The sequence below is a fragment of the Pelmatolapia mariae genome, linkage group LG6 (assembly GCF_036321145.2).
Source record: "Pelmatolapia mariae isolate MD_Pm_ZW linkage group LG6, Pm_UMD_F_2, whole genome shotgun sequence".
Classification (NCBI taxonomy): Eukaryota; Metazoa; Chordata; class Actinopteri; order Cichliformes; family Cichlidae; genus Pelmatolapia; species Pelmatolapia mariae.
In genome coordinates, this window is record NC_086232.1 from 25,938,507 (window position 1) to 25,958,984 (window position 20,478).

A 20,478-nucleotide genomic window follows, 5' to 3' on the forward strand; every position below is an offset into this window, starting at 1 on the left:
AGTGAACATAACAGTAATGGATTCACCGAGTTCACTTGTACACAAAGGTGGCCCACAATGGATACAGAAGAGCTGTGGCACAAGGACACTTCTGTGTTGAATGTATGTGGGTGTCTGTGTGTACCTGCACGAGTGTGTGAAGCACTGACGGCAATAACCTATGCCTTTAAGATTATTTTGCCCCAGACTTTAGATAATTAATTCTAATTACCAGGGGGCCCTCTCCTCTGACACACAAAAAGTAAGTATTACTCACTCTTATTAACACAGGTTATGCAAGGCAGCACACGATGTAGTATATACCCTGTGTGTCTTTTAGGGTTTCTGCTTACACGCGTGTATATGAGCACCTGTGAAAATACATACATGACATTTACGTGTCAGTTTCACTGAACATTTCAAAGCTGCTCGTCACAACCACAAAAGATTTGCTGGTGCATGACTGAAGCGCATATGTTATGATGATGCATGCATGTAATAACATAAAACGCGCACTTTATCTTAGTTGCACTTCCAAGTTTAAATGAGCTACTAAAGCACACGACTGAAACATATTTCTTTTACAAGAATAGCAACAACAGACAAATGAGAAAAAGCTATTTTTAAAATGCTGATGACCATCTCTTTCACATTAATTAGCACAACTTCTCTTTCCCTCTGTGCACACCTGTCATACAGAAGACATTTACATTCAAAACATTCAGATTCTCCCATTGAGATATTTTTAATGAGCATACAGAACCCCTCAAGTCACTTTTCCTACAATACCATTCAACAATTTGCATAATGAAATATTCATAGGAGCTAATTTAATTATTAGTTCAATATTCACATGTAACACAGAGAACTAATGTAGCCTAGAAAAAACTAACTCCCTTAATTTTTTTAGCTTGGCGTCTCTCGCTGACCAGCGTGTCTCAGATCACGTGAGGGTTTATTGGAATTTGTAATGGTTTCAAACTCTTTGTGTTGTGAAGTCTGTCATATTCTAACAATACCCACCCATCTTCTCTCCCTCCTCTCTTTTTTCTCGCCTCTGTGCTTTTTAATTTCTTGCCCTGGTACCTTCATCATCGGTCACCTGTCATCAGTGCGAGCTGTGGGCTGAGGGGGGGGCGGGGGACACAAAACTGACACAGTGCCACAACTTTGCTCACAGCACCCACCAAAGGTCACGAATGGCTGGCACTCACTGGTGAATCAGAGCACAAAACTCCCTTTAACGACCTCACATAACTTTCTAAAGTTAAAAAAAACCCAACAACTAGCCGCTAGTTATGATGTCTTCACACTAAAGAGACACAGTGGCTGAGAAAGCTCAATATAAGAAAAGTGATGGAGGCAGCCAGGAATTGCTGTGAATTTAAGCTTATTTGCTAAAAGCACAAATGAATAGCCAACGTTAATAGCTTCAAAAAGTCACAAAACACATCTATCTTCTTATCATGTGGGCAACTTAGAGCTTGTGTCTGGAAATATTTGCAGTGCTAGAGATGTCAACTTGATGAATGTTTTCTTAGTTATGTTATGTTTCGAGTGTTTGCATGTGTTATCGTGGGCTGCGGCGCTTTGAACTCTCCGAGTCACTGAAGTGACAACCCCTCTGAAAAAAAAGGAGTAAAATGTTTATGTTTCATGTCTAAGTCCTGTAAGATTTCCATATCTCACACGATGATTTACACATGGAAGTGACATCACCTTTGATCACCTGTAGAATTATTTTGTGCCAGAAAGTGCAAAAAAGGTGCCACTTTCATGAGTTTTCACACAATAGTGAAAACATTAAAATCGAACAAGTCTTTTTTTCTGTTTCTTGTACATATTATTAAAACTAACAACTGAAATCAATATATATATATGTAATTTATTACACTATATAGTGTAATAAATTACATTAAATCATGTATGCCTGATCCAGGGAACACAGGCTGAAGAAAACAACAGATAAAAATGAGTTTGAGGAAAAATTGAGAGAAATGTTAGGCTTTGTAGTAGCCATGGGTATATGTAATTGTCAATATATTTCTGCTTCATGTAAAAAAAATGGCTCAGGGCTCTCATGGCTGAATCATGAGCACTGAAGGTTATTGACTATTATTTTAAATAAAAGCTATCGAGCAAAGATTTGCCATAATCTTCTCTTGCGAGCTATATCTCTCTGCTATCACTCTTTCTTTCTCTGTCTATTTTTGTCTGCACTACCTTTTTTCTTCCTCCCCACACTCTCTAAGCCAAGATAATAAACCAATTTCTTTTTTCAGCCTTTGTCCTCATCCTTCCCGCCTAGGAATTATTCCTCACTGTTCCTCCTTCTTTGTCTCTCATTCCAACTGGCTGTTTTTTCCGTCTGTTTATCTGTCTTAAACCCACTTAGCTGCAGTTTCCTAAGTCACACCCAGATATATGTGGTAGGCCGCTTATTGCTGCTGCCGTTCTCTCTTTTTCTCTCCTCTCTCCCCGCTTAATACCTTTCTCATCCCCGCCTCCCTCAGGGCGTCATCTCCAGCCTCCCCCTGTTTCTCCCTCGATCCCTCCATCCTTAGTAAAGCCTCTGCTGACGTCACCGTTCTGTCTGAGCCAGTAGTCTGAGTCAGGTCCAAAAAAGACTCCCTTATGTTCCCAGTACCTCCATCTCATTCTTTATTTGTCAACGTTACTCTCATTTCCTCACTGCCAACATGTTTATCCAGAAGCCTAACAAAACACGAGAACATCAGCAAAAATTTACAATTCCTGTCCTCTCTGCATTGTGACCCATGATTAATGGAGGAGATGCAGAACATGCGCACACATACACGCGCACCTTTACAATTTATTTTTTTTCCAAACACCAAAATGGCTCTATATATTTTTTTTCTCTGTGTTTTTCTTAGAGTTGGCAGAAAAGCTCCTTTTTTTAATTAGCATGACCACATCAAAACAAGGCAGTGGCCTGGATACCGCCTGGCCCGCTGGCTTTCTTCCTTGCAACGTGCAACACACACATGCACACGAACAAACTATTCACTAACAAAGCCGAGCTGTGGCAGGCAGGGAAAGAGAAAGCTGCTATGCTGCAGTGGGTGCTGCTGTTGTTCTTGTCTCTGATGTTTTTCACTTTGTTTGGCAGACCTCCCTTCACTCCATCTCTGTCTCTATCCCTCATATAACTGACTGATGATTTGATGAGGCTGACGCTGCCTGTTGGAGCGTGTGTGGGGTATGTTTATGCATATGTGCAAGCGCATGTATGTCTGTGAGCAGATGCAAAATGGAATAAATATTTGAGTGTTTGTCTGCAAGTGTGTGTGCATTTGTGCGTGTGTGTGTGTGTGTGTGCGTGTGCTAGAATGCAGATGTGTTGAAGAACTATATAATTACAGAACAAGAGAGAGCTGGGAACTAATCCTCGTGAGTTGAAAGAAGTGTCTGAGAGTGAGTGACGCATAAAGCTTCTCCAAAGTCCTCTGGAATCAGTGTTCGAATACAGTGAAACCACTCCAGAGCACTCTGTGAGTCATCTACAACTGTTTGTGAACATGCTTAACACACACAAACGTTCTGAATATCATTAATCTAAAAAAAAAAAAAACCATCAACTGTGTTCACTGAGCTTAAAAAAACAATTAAATGAACTTGAAGATACTTGAACTGGACTAATATACACATACATGTATAGTACTTAAGCAACCACTCATTTCTTTATGTTTTGCTAGGAAAATGGGAAATAGAAACTGACTTTCTACTATTCGAACAGTCTTGAAAGTTAATACTTTGTACAACCGCCTTTATTATTCAACACAGCCTGAAATTTCTTAGACAAGCGTTCTTGTAATTTCTTTAGCGTTAGTTTTCCAGGTTCCTTGAAGGACCTTCCGAGCTCATATTTGGATGTTGGCTGCCTTTTGTTTCATTCTCTGTCAAGATGATTCTTCACTGCTTCAGTAATGTTCTGGGAAAGCCAATCCGACTGTTCCACTGTGTGTTTTTCTATCCAGGTATGCTTTTACTGCATTGGCAGGGTGTTTGGGATCATTGTGATGCTGAAAAATGAAGTTGTTGCCAATCAGTTGCTTTCCAGATGGTATTTCATATCTGCATTCATGATTCAATCAGCTTTGACAAGATCCCCAACACCAATGGCTGAAATACAACTCCAAACCACGACAAAGACTCCATCTTGTTTTACAGATGGCTGTAGACACTACTTGATCTCCTCCATACATATTGATGATTTGAACCAGAAATTTCATATTTAGATTCTGCTCTCCACAAAACCTGTTGCCACTCATTTTCGTCCATTTCTTGTTTAAGCGTGTTGTCTTTTTGACCACGTCACTTCCACTGAGACTATTTCTGAAGACCCTTCAGTGAACAGTCTTTTTTTTTTTCCTGTGTCTTAAGGACATTTTCTATTTTTTTTAGGGATGGCACGTCTTCTTTTGTTCTCCACTTGTTCAAATTCCTCATTTTTTTTAAGGCTGCACATCATGCTGAGATATGCTAGTTTTTCAGCTAAAAGCTCTTTGGGAATCACCTTGTTGGTGTAAAAATGCTATTTTATGCCTTTTTCTTAGACTCAGTTAAAGAAATGCAAATAAGTATCTGGTGATAGATTATTAGTGACAAAGTGACAATATATACCATTTAAAACTGCTTCTTTGCTAACTTGTCTGTTATGTGTAGACACAACCCTGGTTAGTCCTTTGAGTTAGGTGCCTTTTTTATGCTTGAATAATCATAGGTCAGTGTTATGTGGCTTAACCAGTAAAGCACCCATTCCTCTGAAAATGGTCAGGTACAAGGATTAGGATTATTACAAGGAAGAGAATATTGGAAAGAGCCAAACATTCGCAAATAATGACGACATGTTACAGGTACCTTGTGTTTCTGAGGGGCCATTTTAGGTTCAAGAGATCAGTATGATGATAAGACTCATGTATCCCTTCATGCCTCTGGCTAAGGCACACATAATGCCCAAAGCTGGAGCTCTCAGAGTGGATGTCTAAGTGTTAATGTAACATTTGTTTGCAGCTGTGTTGCCATCGTGGAAAAGTGCTCATTTGCAGCCACTTCAAAGCCATACAATTTTCTCGAAGAAAAGAATACAGTAAGGTGGTGTATCTTAAGCTCTCAAAAGCACAATTATGTGCCAAGAATAAAACATATTTATGTGAGTTAGCAAAATATGACATAAACTCTATCATCACATATTTGAAAATGAATACCACTCAAAAGTGGTGGCTCAGGGAGGTTGGACATAGACAAGTCTCAAATGGATGATTCTGTGTCAGCATTGGCCTTGCAAGGTTCAGGGATTTAAAACAGGAGATGGTGTGTTAATGTAATTTCGACCCATTAAATGCCAAATTTAATAAAATTGGTAAAAATATCACCGTTACCACCAGTACTGTGTTTCATCACAGTTGTTTACAGCACAGAGTGTGACTGGGTGCAGTACCTTTTTAAGGAGCAGGCTTTAATACGGCCTTTTTGTAGCATCCATTTGTCCCTAATGCAACTATAGACACAACTCGAACTCTCAGTGATGACACTAAAACTATTACATAATACAGAAAAAACTATTAAATAATGAGTAATATAAAGTTATTTTAATTTCTAATTGTTTATATTTACACGCTTGCAAATAATTCTTGGAGGATTTTGCAACATGTTTCATAACTGCATTATTGAGCATCTTTCCTTCTTTCTTTTCACACCTGCAGAGGCACTGATGGTTTAGAATACTGAGACATCTCATGGTAGAGCTGCCTAGGAGTGCTGTGCAAAGCTTGGAGCATGCAACACGGACTCATGGTCTGCATAATGTCACCATCTTATTTTTGTCAGCTTGTTCACCCACACTGTGACGTAACTTGCAGAAAGACTGGAATTTTTTTTTCTTTTTTCGTTTTTGACAGCTGGACAGCTACACAAATCCAGAATCAGGCAGTTAGTGGATCCAATGATAGAAGAGTCTGACATGGCTCAACACAAAAATATAGAAAAAATATATCTACCAAGAATGGTCCAGTTCCTGCTGCAAAGGAAGTGGCATTTTGTTCTTAAAAGATACCCCCATCAAGTGTATCTATTGCTATGATTTGTAACACTGGTTACTGTTGCAATGAAACAGATACATTTTGTGAGCTTTTAAAATATAAAGAAATTCAACTGAAATCTACAAAGTAGCAAAAATTAACCAGTGTGAGTTGAGCAGTCTCGTGTTTGTGAAAGTAAGGGGGGAAAAAAGCCCAGAAGATGATTTCAGAGTGCTCTTCATCTCCTGTGCGAGTTCAGGAAAACCCATTTGACAGCAGATAGAGCCCATTCACTATATCTCACAACAGGATAAAAACCTGTTAGGCTGACCACTCACTCTGCCCCCCTCACACATCACATATGAGATTCCTCTTCTACTGGCCTCATTTCTACTTTATTAGCTCCCTGATGTGGTTATACACACATACACAGGCCTGTTTGGAGATGGACAAATGGAGTGATGGGAAAGGATGCCTAAAAGGACAAACACAAAAGGCAGGAAGTGTGGAAGGGTGCACAGGAAATGTGATTTAATATGTAATTGAAAAATGATGCTAGTGTTGTGAGTGACAGAGGTAAGGGAGCAAAAGAAGGCGCCTATATATGTCTTAGTGCAAGCCTGCGCACATGTGTACCATGGGGTATCGTGAAGCAGATGCAGCACATCCTCTGCCAGCCCCACCACACCACACTTATGAAGAAATGACAGATCTGCCTCTCTCTTTGTCTCTCTCCCACACACATAGACACAAACATTCCTTGGCAGTCCCCGAATGTGTTTCTGTCAGCTCTCGAACAGCCTGTCAAACAAGCCACAGGTAAAATTACGTTGTTTTCCCTACTGGGAAAAAACTTTGAAATGTGCTACATTATTAATATTTGTTTGGAGGATGCCACTCTCTCCTGTTTTCTCCTATATCTGTGTGTCATGTGATATTTTTAACTTTACAATATTCAATGCACAGCATAATATGGGATGTTGTTATTACTGTATGCTGTATGTGTGTAGCTCCTGTAAATGCAAAGCATTTCTCATCCATGCACAATAGGATATAATATGAAATGTATCCTGATAAAAAATGATAATCTAATTTTAATTACTTAAGTATTATAGACTTTATTTACACATAATATTATATACTTCTACCAGATAAACCTCTTCTTATCTTAGAAACAGGTTTTGTTCCTAAAAATTAAACCTAATTTAAATTTCAGCTCACTTATTACCGTTTTAATTTCCGCCCCTTGAGCAGTTATGATCTTAGGAAGATTAGATATTAACTCTGCCATTTAAAAACAGCATGCACTTGGATTTGCAAATTTGAGTTTTTTGTACCACTTAAGGAGAATGAAAGCAGATAACTGTGTTGTTTGCATAAAAAATAAATGCAGCATTTGATAAGTATCACAAAGATCAAGAAGAGCAGTGGTCCTAACGTCGACCCCTGGGGCACGCCTCTTTGATGCAGGAAGAAAAGAGGAAGAAGATCCAGCAAAGTGGGCCTACTGTGTTCTATCTGACAAGTAATTTTAAAAACAACTGACAGCATTCCCAGAAAAGTCATTATTATGTAGTTTATCCACCAAAGTGGCATAGTCAACTGTGTCAAAAGCCTTCAGCAAATAAAGAAAAGCAGAAATGTTGTATGTTCCGCAGTCCATTGCCTCAATAATGTAATTTACCTCTTAAATAGAAGTGGTTATTGTGCTGTGCTGTTTTCTAAAACTTAGTAGTTAATATTTTCTGTATTTCTGCTATAGGCCTGCAATACACTGGCAACCTGCCTAGGGTGTACCCCTGTTCTAGCTGCACAGGCTCTAATACACGAAACCCTGAACTAAATGGATGCATGGATGGATAATAGTTCTGCTATAATATCCGTAGCTAACTTGAGAAAATCTAGATCCACTTTTTCAGGACTTGCAGTCTTATTAGCATTCAATTGCTTTAAAGCTCTACAGATCTGTTACATCGAAAGGAGAAAAGCTGAAAGACTGAGCCATAGATTCAATAAAAAGTGCTGGAGAGTGAGCCTTCTGTTCAACATCCTGTTTTAATTCTGGATGTGAAGTGTGCTTGAACATTAAATACAATTTAGATTCTCAGTGCAATCCAACAACCTGCATTCAAGTCAGCAAAATCAACCACTGACACACTTCTGTGAACAGATAAAACGTTCTTTAAAAATCAGCTACAGTAGTTGTAAGCTTGCTCTCATACAGAGAGCCATTTGTATGCAAATGACAAATGGCACACACATTTCTGAGTCTGCATAATGCCTGTGACATTGTTAAGATAATATATGATTTAATAAACGATGACAACACTATCAGATTTCAGTATGGCAGGTAGAGATGTCATATATTAGTTTTTTCCATTTCTTATATGTCAGAAAAAAAAGAAATGAGTATAATTCCAAGTGGAATGAGACTGAATGTGTAATGCATGTTAATTCATTGTTTAGAAGTGGCCTAGTTTGGGAGTGTATGATATATGTTATGTGTGTGGATAACTAATGATTATTACAACTAAAAGACTGTTTAATAATAATAGCAATGATGATAATGTATGTCTTATCATAAACAGAGGCAAACAAACCCTTTTACCCTTCTAGCTTCTGAGCAGGCTGACTGCCAAGTATAGTTTTTGAGCTCCACCGTCTCTCCTTTCCTCTTCCACCGGTAGCCATGGCAACTTCCACGTCGTCCGATTCCAGGACACACTCGGAGAGTCTTTCTCCTGATTCCACCTAGTAACATTCCTTAGCTGATAGATGTCTCTCCCTACCTTGCATCTCTCTAAATTTAAATGTGACACCTCCAACTTCACATTTTAATCCAAACCACCTGCTTACACGAACCCCAAATCCTCCTAAAAGCTAAAAGATGAGCGTGTTTCAGACAGATGTGCTGTCTTCTTGATTGGTGAGACGCAGAGGAGCGTGCAAGACACCATCACCATCAAGACGACAGAGCAATGCTACATCAAGTAACTGACTAGTAGAATTTAGTCAGCCTCACCTCATAAAAAAATATGGGATGCTGTGCTTGTGCAGGGGAGACGAGGGCTGTTCCTTGTGTCCTGGTTTGGATTTGTGCTTCACTGTCAGCGTCAAAGTATCAAGTCAGTCAGGTAGTCAGTCACTGTCTACAGCACGCCAGCATGTCTGAGGCACTGATTCACGTGCCGTGCTACTCTCTGGATGTGTCAGACTTTGTGTGCGTGTGTGGAAGAGAGAAAAAGAGAAAGCGTGTGGTGTCTCAGACCGTTCTCAGGCAGCCATGCAGCTTTGGTGCTCAGTGAAGCATGATAACGAAGGTTAGCAGAGCTATGGTGAAAGGAGAACAGGGTCAGATGGTGGAGACTTTGACATGTGGAAATACAGAGGTTTTGGGAAAAGAGAACAGTTGTCAGTTTGGGTGAAAGTATATTTGCGTGGGTAGACGGAGAGGAATATATAAAGAACAATAGAAAGAACAAGATCATTGTTAAGATTATAAAGGACCCCGTGTGTTCACTCCTGTCACATATCTGAGGGAAAGTTTCTGTCAGTGTTTCAGTGTGCCAGAATCAGTCAGTCTTTAAGTACGACTTTTCCTATTCGTCTGTCTGTGTTTGCGTGTGCGTACGTATGTGTGTGGGTCCTAATTACCACACTGAGCAAGGGTGACAGTTGGGCCCCCAGGGTGCCGCAGGGCATCTCCTGTAGCCGTGGTGACTATGTTAGGGTGGTAGCACAAGCACAGACACTTGCATACACCAACATGCACACACACACATACACATTAAGTAGGACATTTCCAGATATGACCTCATTCAGTGGGAAGCAGGGTACAGTTAATGGAGGGAGGAGAGAAGAAGAGTGAACAGATCGAGACAGAGTAAGTCAGAGATAGATATAATAACAAGATATAATTGTTAATATCCTGGTGAGTCCACCTCTGCAAGATATCTCACACCCAGAGAAGAAACACAGTCACAGTCTCAGTTTCTGTGGTGAAAAACTTTAATTTAGCATATTGTTTTTGGACTTGGAATCACTGGGCTTTAGATTAATGTAATGAATGGAGCATTTATTTATCTGCCCCTCTGTCACTATCTGTTCCACCGGTCTCTTCTTATCCTTCAGCTTTTACAGAGATGGATTATATTCAAAAGGAGAAGTAACATGAAGTGCAGGTATGCCTGTAAAAAAGTGCCAGACTGCATGGCATAGTTTGCTGGTTAGAGAGTCTGAGACTGCAGCACACAGCTAACACTAGACTGCAGTCTGCGATTCAAGTGGTTTTCTATAATTCAGAGAGTCAAAGGAAAAGAACTTCAGAGGCTCCTTTAGAGTCTCCCACGTGTGTAGTTCAAGCTTGCTAGTGCATGCTCAATAACACATACGGACTCGTATGCAAATGCATACAGCTAAAGATGAACACACTCAGACATGTTCACACACAACCACATATTCAGTACATATGCACACAAATACATTCACATGCTACACTACTAGCCTGGAGCTTTGAAGGCTTAGATGCAGTTCTAAAGAGAAGGAGAAGTTGAGCAGGCTTAAGAACTAAGAAGAAACTCTCTATTTCTTTCTGAGCGCAGTATGTGTGTGGGCAAGAGAGAGTGTGAGTATGCATTTAACAGCTGCCACATGCATTCACATATGCATGTGCATGTGCCTTCATCTGCATGTTAGTACGCAGCAGTGGTGTTAATATGTGTTTTTACAGCCATAGTGCACCTAGAATCTTTGGGGACACACTGAAGGATTAATCTGGAGACCTGGGTTGTCACTCTGGCCGACAACCCTAGCATCCTGGTTCAAAATAGGGACAAAATATAGAATTCACTATAAAAGACAGGAAACATGCAATCTATAAGGCCTTGCATTTTAGCCTCAACCTCATCTCTCCCCAGAGTTGAGGAAAGAAAAAAGCAAATGGAAAAACAGGAAAGCCAATGAAAGCTAAAACAGATGGTGAGTGAGAAAGGAAAAGTGACAGTGAGGGTGGGAAACAGGGGGTGAGAAGCAATTTGAGGAATGAGGAGAGGGTAGAAAAAAAATACCAAGAATGGAGTGACAAAAATTGAGATATCAAGAGGGTGACAGATGGGAGAATAATAAATGAAGCATGTTGTTATTTAACACATCCAAAAGAGACGGGGAACAGAGGAGAAGGGAGAACAACTCCCCACCCTTGTCTCTCTTGTCAAAGTGCTTTCCCTTTGTGTGGAGAGGCGTCTTCAATAGGGATGGAAAGGGAGAGAAAACGAGAGCAATCGAGAAAAAGAGAGGTGAGAGCGAAAAAAAAGGCTGAAGGGCCAACAAGGTGACAAGGTGGGAAAGGTGGTATGGAGGTATCGAGGGAAAGTCTGTTTGAAGTCCAGAAGTAATTTTCTATCACGATAGCTGTGGCAGAGGCAACAAAACAGAGTTTGTGTGGCCGTGTGTAACGTCCACACATTCTTCACACTATCGACACTTGCAGCCTCAAGAGCGCGAATGCATGTGTGTGAGATTAAGAGGGAAAATCTGAGAGAATGTGCTGAAAGGTACTTGGTCCAATTCTGTAGCATCTCCAGAGAACTCATCAAGTCATTTTTATGTGAATAAATCGCTATCCCCGAAGGCACTTCGGCATTTTGGCTCGCAGCTCTCTCCCGGTGTAGAACTGCACACTCAACCATCAAATGTCTCCTCATATAAGTCACTAGTGACACATATGCATGCAACCCAGCCACACCCTAGCAGTAACCGGTACTGTGAAATTCATCCTGACATTTAGGAAAATAAGTATGAAGTGCAGTGCCAGTGGGGTGAGTCTAACAAAGAATGAAAAATTGAATTATACTCACAATGCCTTAATTTAATATCAAAGGTAAAACCTAAAAAAAGAAATAATTAAGCTGCAGAGACCTTAAAACAAAGGATTTTCAGTAGTCATTTTCAAATAAAGGTGCCTCTGTTCAAAACCTGATAAAACAGAGTGAGTCATTGAACTGAGGCCACTGTATCACTAAAACAGATTAAGCGTAACTTTCATGGCCACGGCTTCGTTTCCCCTTCAACCCAGTGTATCCCAATGGGGAGATAATCTGGGAAATGCAGCGGTATCAGGTCCTTTCTAGGTTGCCTGAGAAGCCTTGTGAGACCCTCTGGAGATATGAGGCTTTGATATCAAGACCAATTATGTGGTATAGGCGCACACATCCACGCACACAAACATTAGCACACACACACACATGCGCACATTCACAAACACATACACACACTCATACATACACACTCATTGGCCTTGGAGAGTGGTGGAGAGGAAAACAAAGAGAGAATGTGATACTGAGGAAACACTGGGCAGGCGGAACATGCTCTGATTTTATCAGCCAGTTGAGCGGAGCTTGAAAGCCAGAGACGATACAGACATAGAGGCAATGAGAGAGTGAAAACAAGACAGGCTGAAACAGACTGAAGAAAATGGATGTGAGAGTATGGGGAAGAGTTGAAAGTATGTACATACACACATCCACGGTCAAACTCCCAGTGAAGCCTTCAATACCCGTTAACGTGCAAAAACACATACAACGAACATGTGCATGAGCACACACTAAAAGATTCACTGTCAGCATTTATGCCAAACATGGACACACATACTGTATGCAAGAGCATATCCGAGCTTTGCAGAGTATTGTGCAAGTAGACACAAAGGCCCACTCGCGGCATCTTGGAACTCGCAAACCGTTCACCTCAAATATATGTGATAAACAGTTGTTTCTGGTCTGAGTCACCTCCACAGAGGATCCCTCAAGATTAAGTATGGCCTCTGGCTCTGCTAATTGGAGCTTAAAGTCTGGTGTAGCCCCTGGGCAGTGTATGCTGTGTGTGGTAGAAGCCATGTGTGTGTGTGCGCGCTTCCGTATAAATTATGGATGGAAAGGGCTGTAGGAAAGTGGCCACACAAGCTTCAGCTGCCAGAGCGAGAAGAGAGACCAAGCTAGGCCAAAGCAGTCGCAATCAGAGCACCACCACATGACACAGACAGGTGGTTTGATAGAGAAACAGAGCAGGGAGACGGATGGGGAAAGATGACAGCAATATTGAGATGGAAAAAAGATGAGAGAAAATAATAGGACAGCAAGAAAGAGAACTGAAAGTGAGATTAACGCAGGACCTGGAAAATCCAGATACTAATGGTGACATTAATGAATTATTTATAGCCAGACATTCTCATTACAGAGCACGGTGCTTTCCCTTTATTGCTATTTTTGTCATGCTATCATTTGCCAACTAGCTTTAACTAACTACCTGCCAAATACAAAATATATGTAAAGTGCAGAGACCACAACAGCATTAAAAACCATTTCCGGTAAACCTAAATCACAAGCTGGGTTCTCTTTTCTATTCTGCTACTCACCAAATAAATGTTAGGATAATCAGAGCAAAGTACCTGAACATGTTAGATGTTAGCTCAAACAGCACTCACTCGTGTTAATAAAAGTATAGTCTCAAGTGAGGAAAGGAGATATGAAAATCTATTATTATTTTGCAGCCCAAATATTAAATATTGTATTTTTCACAAAGACAGAAAAAGTGGAAAAATCAGTTGCTAAAATATACAAAGTAAAGAAAATTTGCTTTACTATGGAAGCCTTAATTTGTGAGCTCCATGTAGTATGACATAAAATGCTGTATGACATAATATATCATTATAATGTTTTTTTAAACTATCCATATATTATAGCCTGTTGTTCAATGATAATTTTCCATGGAGCAGATGCTGAGATTGCTGTGTTCCTTTCAGCACCCTCAGAGGAGGAGGCAGGCACACCGGAGAGATGTGCAGGAGAAGTGTCACCTGAGTCGATTCCATTGTCTGATAAGACTACACTGGTTTCTATAAATAATCCGTCACAATTGTCCTTTTCCCCCATTACAGTTTAGCAGTTCTGTCATTTTATGCCTCTGTTGTTTGGTGTAAACTTCTTGAAAGTGGGTAAATTCATAGTTAATTCAGAACTTGATATATACATTGGTGTGGGAAAAAACACATGGGGGGATTTCAAGCATCTCAATTGGATTAAGGTCAGGTCTTTGACTAGGCCACTCCAAAGTCTTCATTTTGTTTTATCTTCATCCATTCAGAGGTGGACTTGCTGGTGTGGTTTGGATCATTTTCCTGCTGCAGAACCCAAGTTCGCTTAAGCTTGAGGTCACAAGCAGATTGCCGGACATTCTCCTTCAGGATGTTTTGGTAGACAGCAGAATTCATGGTTCCATTAACTGCAACAAGTCTTCCAGGTCCTGACGCAGCAAAGCAGCCCCAGACCATCACACTACCACCACCATATTTTACTGTTGGTGCGAACTTCCTTTTCTGACATGCTGTGTTAGTTTTATGCCACATGTAATGGGACTCAAACCTTCCAAAAAAGTTCAGCGTTTCTCTCTTCAGTCCACAGAGTATTTTCAAAGATGTCTTGGGGATCATTAAGATTTTTTCTGGCAAATGTGAGGCGAGTCTTTGTGTAACTGTTTTCTCCTTGAACTCTCCATTGGGTGGTATTTTTTCCCAGTAACTTTCTTATTGTTGAATAATAAACTCTGACCTTTTGTGACCTCTTGGATGAGTCGTCGCTGCACTTTGGGGGTCTTTTTGGTTGACCAGCGACTCCTGGGAAGGTTCACCACTGTTCCATATTTTCGCCATTTGTGGATAATGGCTCTCACTGTGGTTTGCTGGAGTCCCAAAGCCTTAAAAATTGCTTGGTAACCCTTTCCAGACTGATAGATGTCAGTGACTTTGTTTCTCATCTCTTTCAATTGTGACATGTTGTGTTGCATTTCTCAGTGTGCTTCAGTTTGTCAGACAGGTTCTGTTTAAGTGATTACAGGCAGTAATCAGGCCTTAAAGTGGGAGGGAAACTTAGCTTTGTAAAAGACATGGTTAATCACAGTTCATTCATGATTTAACAAGGTGGGGGCAATCAAGTTTTCACACAGCGCCATACCCTTAATGATAAAGCCCTTCATTTAAAAACTGCATTTTGTGTTTACTTTTGTTATCTTTGTGTAATATTTACATTTGTTGATCTGATGATCTGAAACATTTAAGTGTGACAAACATACAAAAAATCGGAAATCCGGAAGGGGGCAAACACTTTTTCATACCACTGTACTTAATGAGGATCAATACACCTACTAAAGATAGGATCTCTGGGGTTTAGAGTAAGTAAAGCAATTCAGACTGTTCCTGTCTTGGCTCTGTCTTTGTGCCATGAGTCAGCCTTCAACATTGCACCAAAAGGATACCATGGGACAAACTTAATTAGCAAAGCAACACAAAGAATTAATTATGTTCACTGTGGTTGTCAGTTTTGGTTTTACAGTTCTTAGAAAATGTTCCACTCAGACACATCACACATTCACTCAAACACGTACATGCAAACTGACCTGAGTGACATGATCTTGTATGCATCAGGCAGGTAGCACCGCGTGTTTTCCATCTGGACGGGGTCCGAGTCGCAGATCTTGTCATCAGTGCGGCCGTAGTTGGCACTTTCAATCATGATGACATCTGTGCCTGGGCAGCGTAACTCAATGGGGTAGGACTCACAGGACAGCTCCCTGCGGACTACTGCCATGGGGATGGGGGCACGGCCATAAACTGGACAGAAAGACACATGTATTGATATTAAGCTGTTGTTTGGTGAAATACTCCAGACGTTTTGGTAGAGCCATCTTTAATTTACTTGGACTGCAAGGCCTGAATTATTCAAGAATAGACTGTGTTCAACTAAAATTGCATTTGTACCCTTGTCATATAGACGTAATTATTCAGACTATATGAAAACAATAGCATAACAAAAGACTTCTTATAAGGGCACGTCCACTGTCACGAGTGAACTGACTTGGTAATTAGTGCTTTGCAGTTAGCAGTTTTGGACATCATTCTAGATAGAGAGTAATTGCCTGGCAATTTCAACAGATATTTAGTGCTGCAGATAATATTCAAAGATGGCAATGCCTAATTATTCTCACAAGTTGCAAATGTGATGCAAACATCCACTAGGACTGTACTGTAATAGGGAACATGTCATTAATTTCAATGAGTCTGAAGTTACCGAACATTCCCGATATTTTTTTACTTCACTGGCGGACGCTTTTGTGCCACACAACTCCCTTTCATCTTAAAACAAAATGAGCAAAAATAAGAAGAAAGGCAAACTCTTCTCATCAAAAGTATTCTTAACAGTGTCATGATTTTGGATTCTTCTTGTTATCGCGATTCCATCACTTCTTTTATTTTAATCCTTGCTTCCTGTGGATTCCAGTTAGTCCCCACCAGCCAGCCCCCCAATGCCTGAAGCACACAAATAGTTTAAAAAAAGTTTTCTCCTTGCTCATAAGCATTTGGACTGCGTTTGGACTTTTCTCCCCTTTCTCTCATTCTTTATTTTCATGTTCTGCTAAAACACCTTATACATACCTCCATGTGACTGAAGCTATTACATAGAAGTGCAGTGACAATAATGGTGTGGTTCTGGGTGTTAGTGTCGCATGGATTATTCTTGGTTCATGAGTGCAGCAATCCCTTAGAGCAGCTGTTATCAGCCCTGGACAAATTATCAGTTGAGGTGCTCAATTGTATTGCCCATGTCTGAATCCACCTAACCCTTCCATAATAATAATGCAGATTTTATTACATATATATATATATATATATATATATATATATATATATATAACATTGCCCATCTAGACTGTCTGAGAATTTTTGCTATACAGGGTGCAATATACATATTATGCATTTCCCACTTGAATAAACTAATAACATTTATTAAATCTACACAAAACTAATGTAGAAGGTTGCCAGACCCAGCGCTCTTTTTGGAAGAACATATCCTGTCAAATCATTTCTTAAAAGCAGAGAAACAAGCACATGTATACATACATGAATGTACGGACACAAAAGCAATTAAAAAGACACAGACATACAACATCTGTGTAAAGCGAGGCAACGCTCCCTGTCATGGTAACCATAGTAACCCCGTCCACCCTCCCTTGGCTCTCTCATTGGTTAGAGAAGCGTCATGGTTACACAAATGCAGCAAAGAATCTGAATGAGCTCAATGACACTGTGCCCAGGCTCAACTTAATACTGCCCTTCACCACATCACAGACGCACAAGCACGGAAGCACACGCACACACACACACACACGCACACACACACACATGCACACACACACGCACACGCACGCACACACACGCACACACACACATACACGCACACACTCATGCATACAAATGCTCGGAGTGATGGAATGTAGAGGTGGAAATTCACAGCCAGCCAATATCAGTGTGGTGTTGGTACCTGAGGGAAAAACATTGATAATGGCAGGAGCTAGCTTAGAGATAAGACTGATATATAAGTGGCATTTACTGAAAATGTCTTCTCTAATGAACAGACACATGCACACACACGTATGTATACCACTGCAGGCTATGATTAAACCTAAAGCACACATTCAGACAGGATGTGTGTCTCCAAAGTAGCTGAGGATTTAACAGGGCATCATGCAGTTTTGTCTGTGTAAGCAGGGGGTCTTAGTGCACTGGGTCATTACTGTGTGAAAGTAAGTGTCAGTTTATTAGTTTTTCAATGGCTGCATCATGACTCTGTGAGCATGAATATAAATTCTGAAGTGAGGGTTAATTGGAGCATGCGGGGATCAATAAACAGCATTGTAAGGCAGCTGTCTAGACTAGCTTTGGATCAGATGTCTTACAGTGTTGCCTTACAGGGTCCCCTTTGGGCATGAAGCAAGCATTATGACACAAACTCACACACACACTATTCAAATGAGGGGTCTATCTGTATTCCCATTAAAAGCCACTCTGCCTTTGTAAGCAGGAGTAAATGAACTGACTCGTACATGCCATCCCATCTCGTCTGTCACATTTTAATTTATCTTATTATATCAGCTGCCTCACCTATAAAGCTGCTGTGCTTAACCTGTCTCCAAAGGAGACCCTCTACACATATTTCTGTCACCTGATACACATGCATTCACTCGCACACACACACACTATGCGCACATATTTAGCTGTCTGTCTTTGACTACATGTAATAATGTGTGAGCTGGCAAGTCCATGTTAATGTGTCTGTCATTAGTTGTGTAAGTGGTGACAGAAACTTGGCAGCAACAGACAGTACGGACAGTCTTATTCAGACACTCTCATTGCCTCGGGGGGCTGAAACAAAAGGATATTGATTTTTACATTTGGGCCAAGAACAAGAGAGTGGCGAAAGAGGTGGATAGATGGAAAGAAGGAATGGGTGAAAGGAAAGAGGAGAGAGATTTAAAAGGTGATCTCTCACTTGAACTGCCAAAGCTTTTGGCCAATGCTGATGTCTTAAATGTGGGGTGCTTTGAGTTAGAGGGAAAACAACTTATTTTAAGTGCATAAGATATTCTAAAGGTTAAGGCTAGCAATGCCCTCATTGTTTTATCAATATATATATAGATATATTCATCTATCTATCTATCTATATCTTAGCTTGATCATTGTCAACCACCTAGGGGGTGTATCCCATTTTGACCTCAATAACTTCCAGCCATATTTGGCACAGATGTTCCTGTATACTATGTCAGCCGCTTGGTTATGGCGTCCCATGTATGTCCTGCCTGCTAGCATCTCACACCCTGTTATGTGCTGGATTATCTCGGGGCATCTTTGCACAGCCTGCACCTGGGATCTTGCCTGGTGTGGTAGACCCCAGCCTCCATCAATCTTGCGCTAAGAGCTTGTGTCTGTGCTGCCACAATTAGTGCCTCCATGCTGTCTTTCAGTCCAGCTTTGTCTAGCCATTTAGGATTTTTTTTGATATCACACCCTTCTTCTACCTGCCAGTGAGACAATGGCATGCAGTAGCGTGTCCATCCATGATGTTTCCTCTTCTTACGCCTCTTCTTTCTTGGGTTTCTGCTGCCTGAGGTATTCACTAAGCACATGATCAGTTGTGGCCATCTGTCTGTGTGCTAATGGATCTTTGTTCTTTCTTTCCTGGATAGTGTTTCTGACACTCAGTAGTTCACAGCCTCCTTCATCGCTTAGTGTACTCTTTTGGGGTTCCATGGAGATCAGGCCTTTTCAGCCTCTGGTTAGCCATTCCGGGTACACCTTATCCATTAGCAGCTCGTTAATTTGTGCTTCCAGGGGCTCACAAAATGAAGTAAATCCTTGAGCCAGTAGGTATGGATCATGTCAGAGTCTGGTGCTGTCCGACTCTTTATATTTCCTGGATGGTGACTGGTGAACCCAGAAGACAGACGGATACAGATTGGTTACCTAAATGGAGATGACATATATGATGACACTTCATCCTCTGCTAATCCCAACCAGCCACACCTTTACCTGTGAAGCACAAGAGTATAGCTTGGATGGTTCAGTGGAGAACACTTGGTTTATTCTCCCAGCTTCTGGTATAACTGTTCAAGCTAATTGCTTTAAAAGGTATACCAGAAGCCATCACACTTCATCACTCCTTTCTGCAGATAGCTGGCTAACGTCCCTTTGTTCTGCCTTGATCTTGGATACAAATCTTTTTCTCCATGGAAGATACCGCTCCTTGTGGCTGTTGTTAATCTTATAGAGTTATATGTCTCATATGTTGCTGTGGTATAGATCAGCTGGTTGGTTTCGTTGATTGTTGCAGTAGGGGTTGTGCATAATGTCGCATTCACATCTTCTAGTAGACTTTCAGAAGGTACTTCATTTAATCAGCTATAGAGGGTCCAGGTTCCCAGCTTAGCCATGGTCTTCTGTTTCAGGTCAGCTGCCCTTGCATTTAATCTACCAGTTGTTTTCAGGACTTGGTGCCCAGTCTTGGACTGTGGGGATGATGACATTCCCCCTCAGACCTGACATCTTTGTGTTGCAGGTCACTCAATGTGTTGTACCTCAGTCTCTAGTTGCAACAGCAGTTGCTTTTTGCAGATGTTGATGATGTTGCAGCTAATGATTCGAAGCATACCGTGTCATCTGTCAAATATGGTGGAGGCAGTGTTATGGCATGAGCATGTATGACTGCCAGTGGAATTGGGTCACTACTGTTTACTGATAATGTGATAGCTTATAGAAGTAGCAGGGTGAATTCTGAAGTGTACAGGCCTAGACTCTCTGCTCAGAATAAGCCAAATTCTGCAAAACTGATTAGACAGAGCTTCACAGTGCAAATGGATACCCCAGGCATACTGCATAAGCGACACACAAGTTCCTTAAAGGAAAGAAACAGGATGTTCTTCAGTCAGTCACCTCCACCCAATAGAGCATATAAAAACCCCATAAAACCCTGCCAAAAAAAATCCAAAAAACAAACAAACAAACAAAAAAACCCAAATAATTCCCAGATTCATGTTTACATTTCTTTTTGTTTGAACAATCCTAAAATAATATAGGTCT

The 20,478-nt window shown here is 40.8% G+C and overlaps 1 protein-coding gene across 1 annotated transcript in view; it reads right to left on the reverse strand.

Annotated features, from left to right (window-relative positions):
* Window positions 1-20,478, reverse strand: part of adgrl3.1 (adhesion G protein-coupled receptor L3.1) — a 115,892-nt gene that overhangs the window by 62,233 nt on the left and 33,181 nt on the right. Inside the window, exon 4 of the mRNA XM_063476368.2 lies at window positions 15,465-15,678. Within this exon, the coding sequence (XP_063332438.1) occupies window positions 15,465-15,678 (214 nt within the window). The remainder of the gene's footprint in view (window positions 1-15,464; window positions 15,679-20,478) is intronic.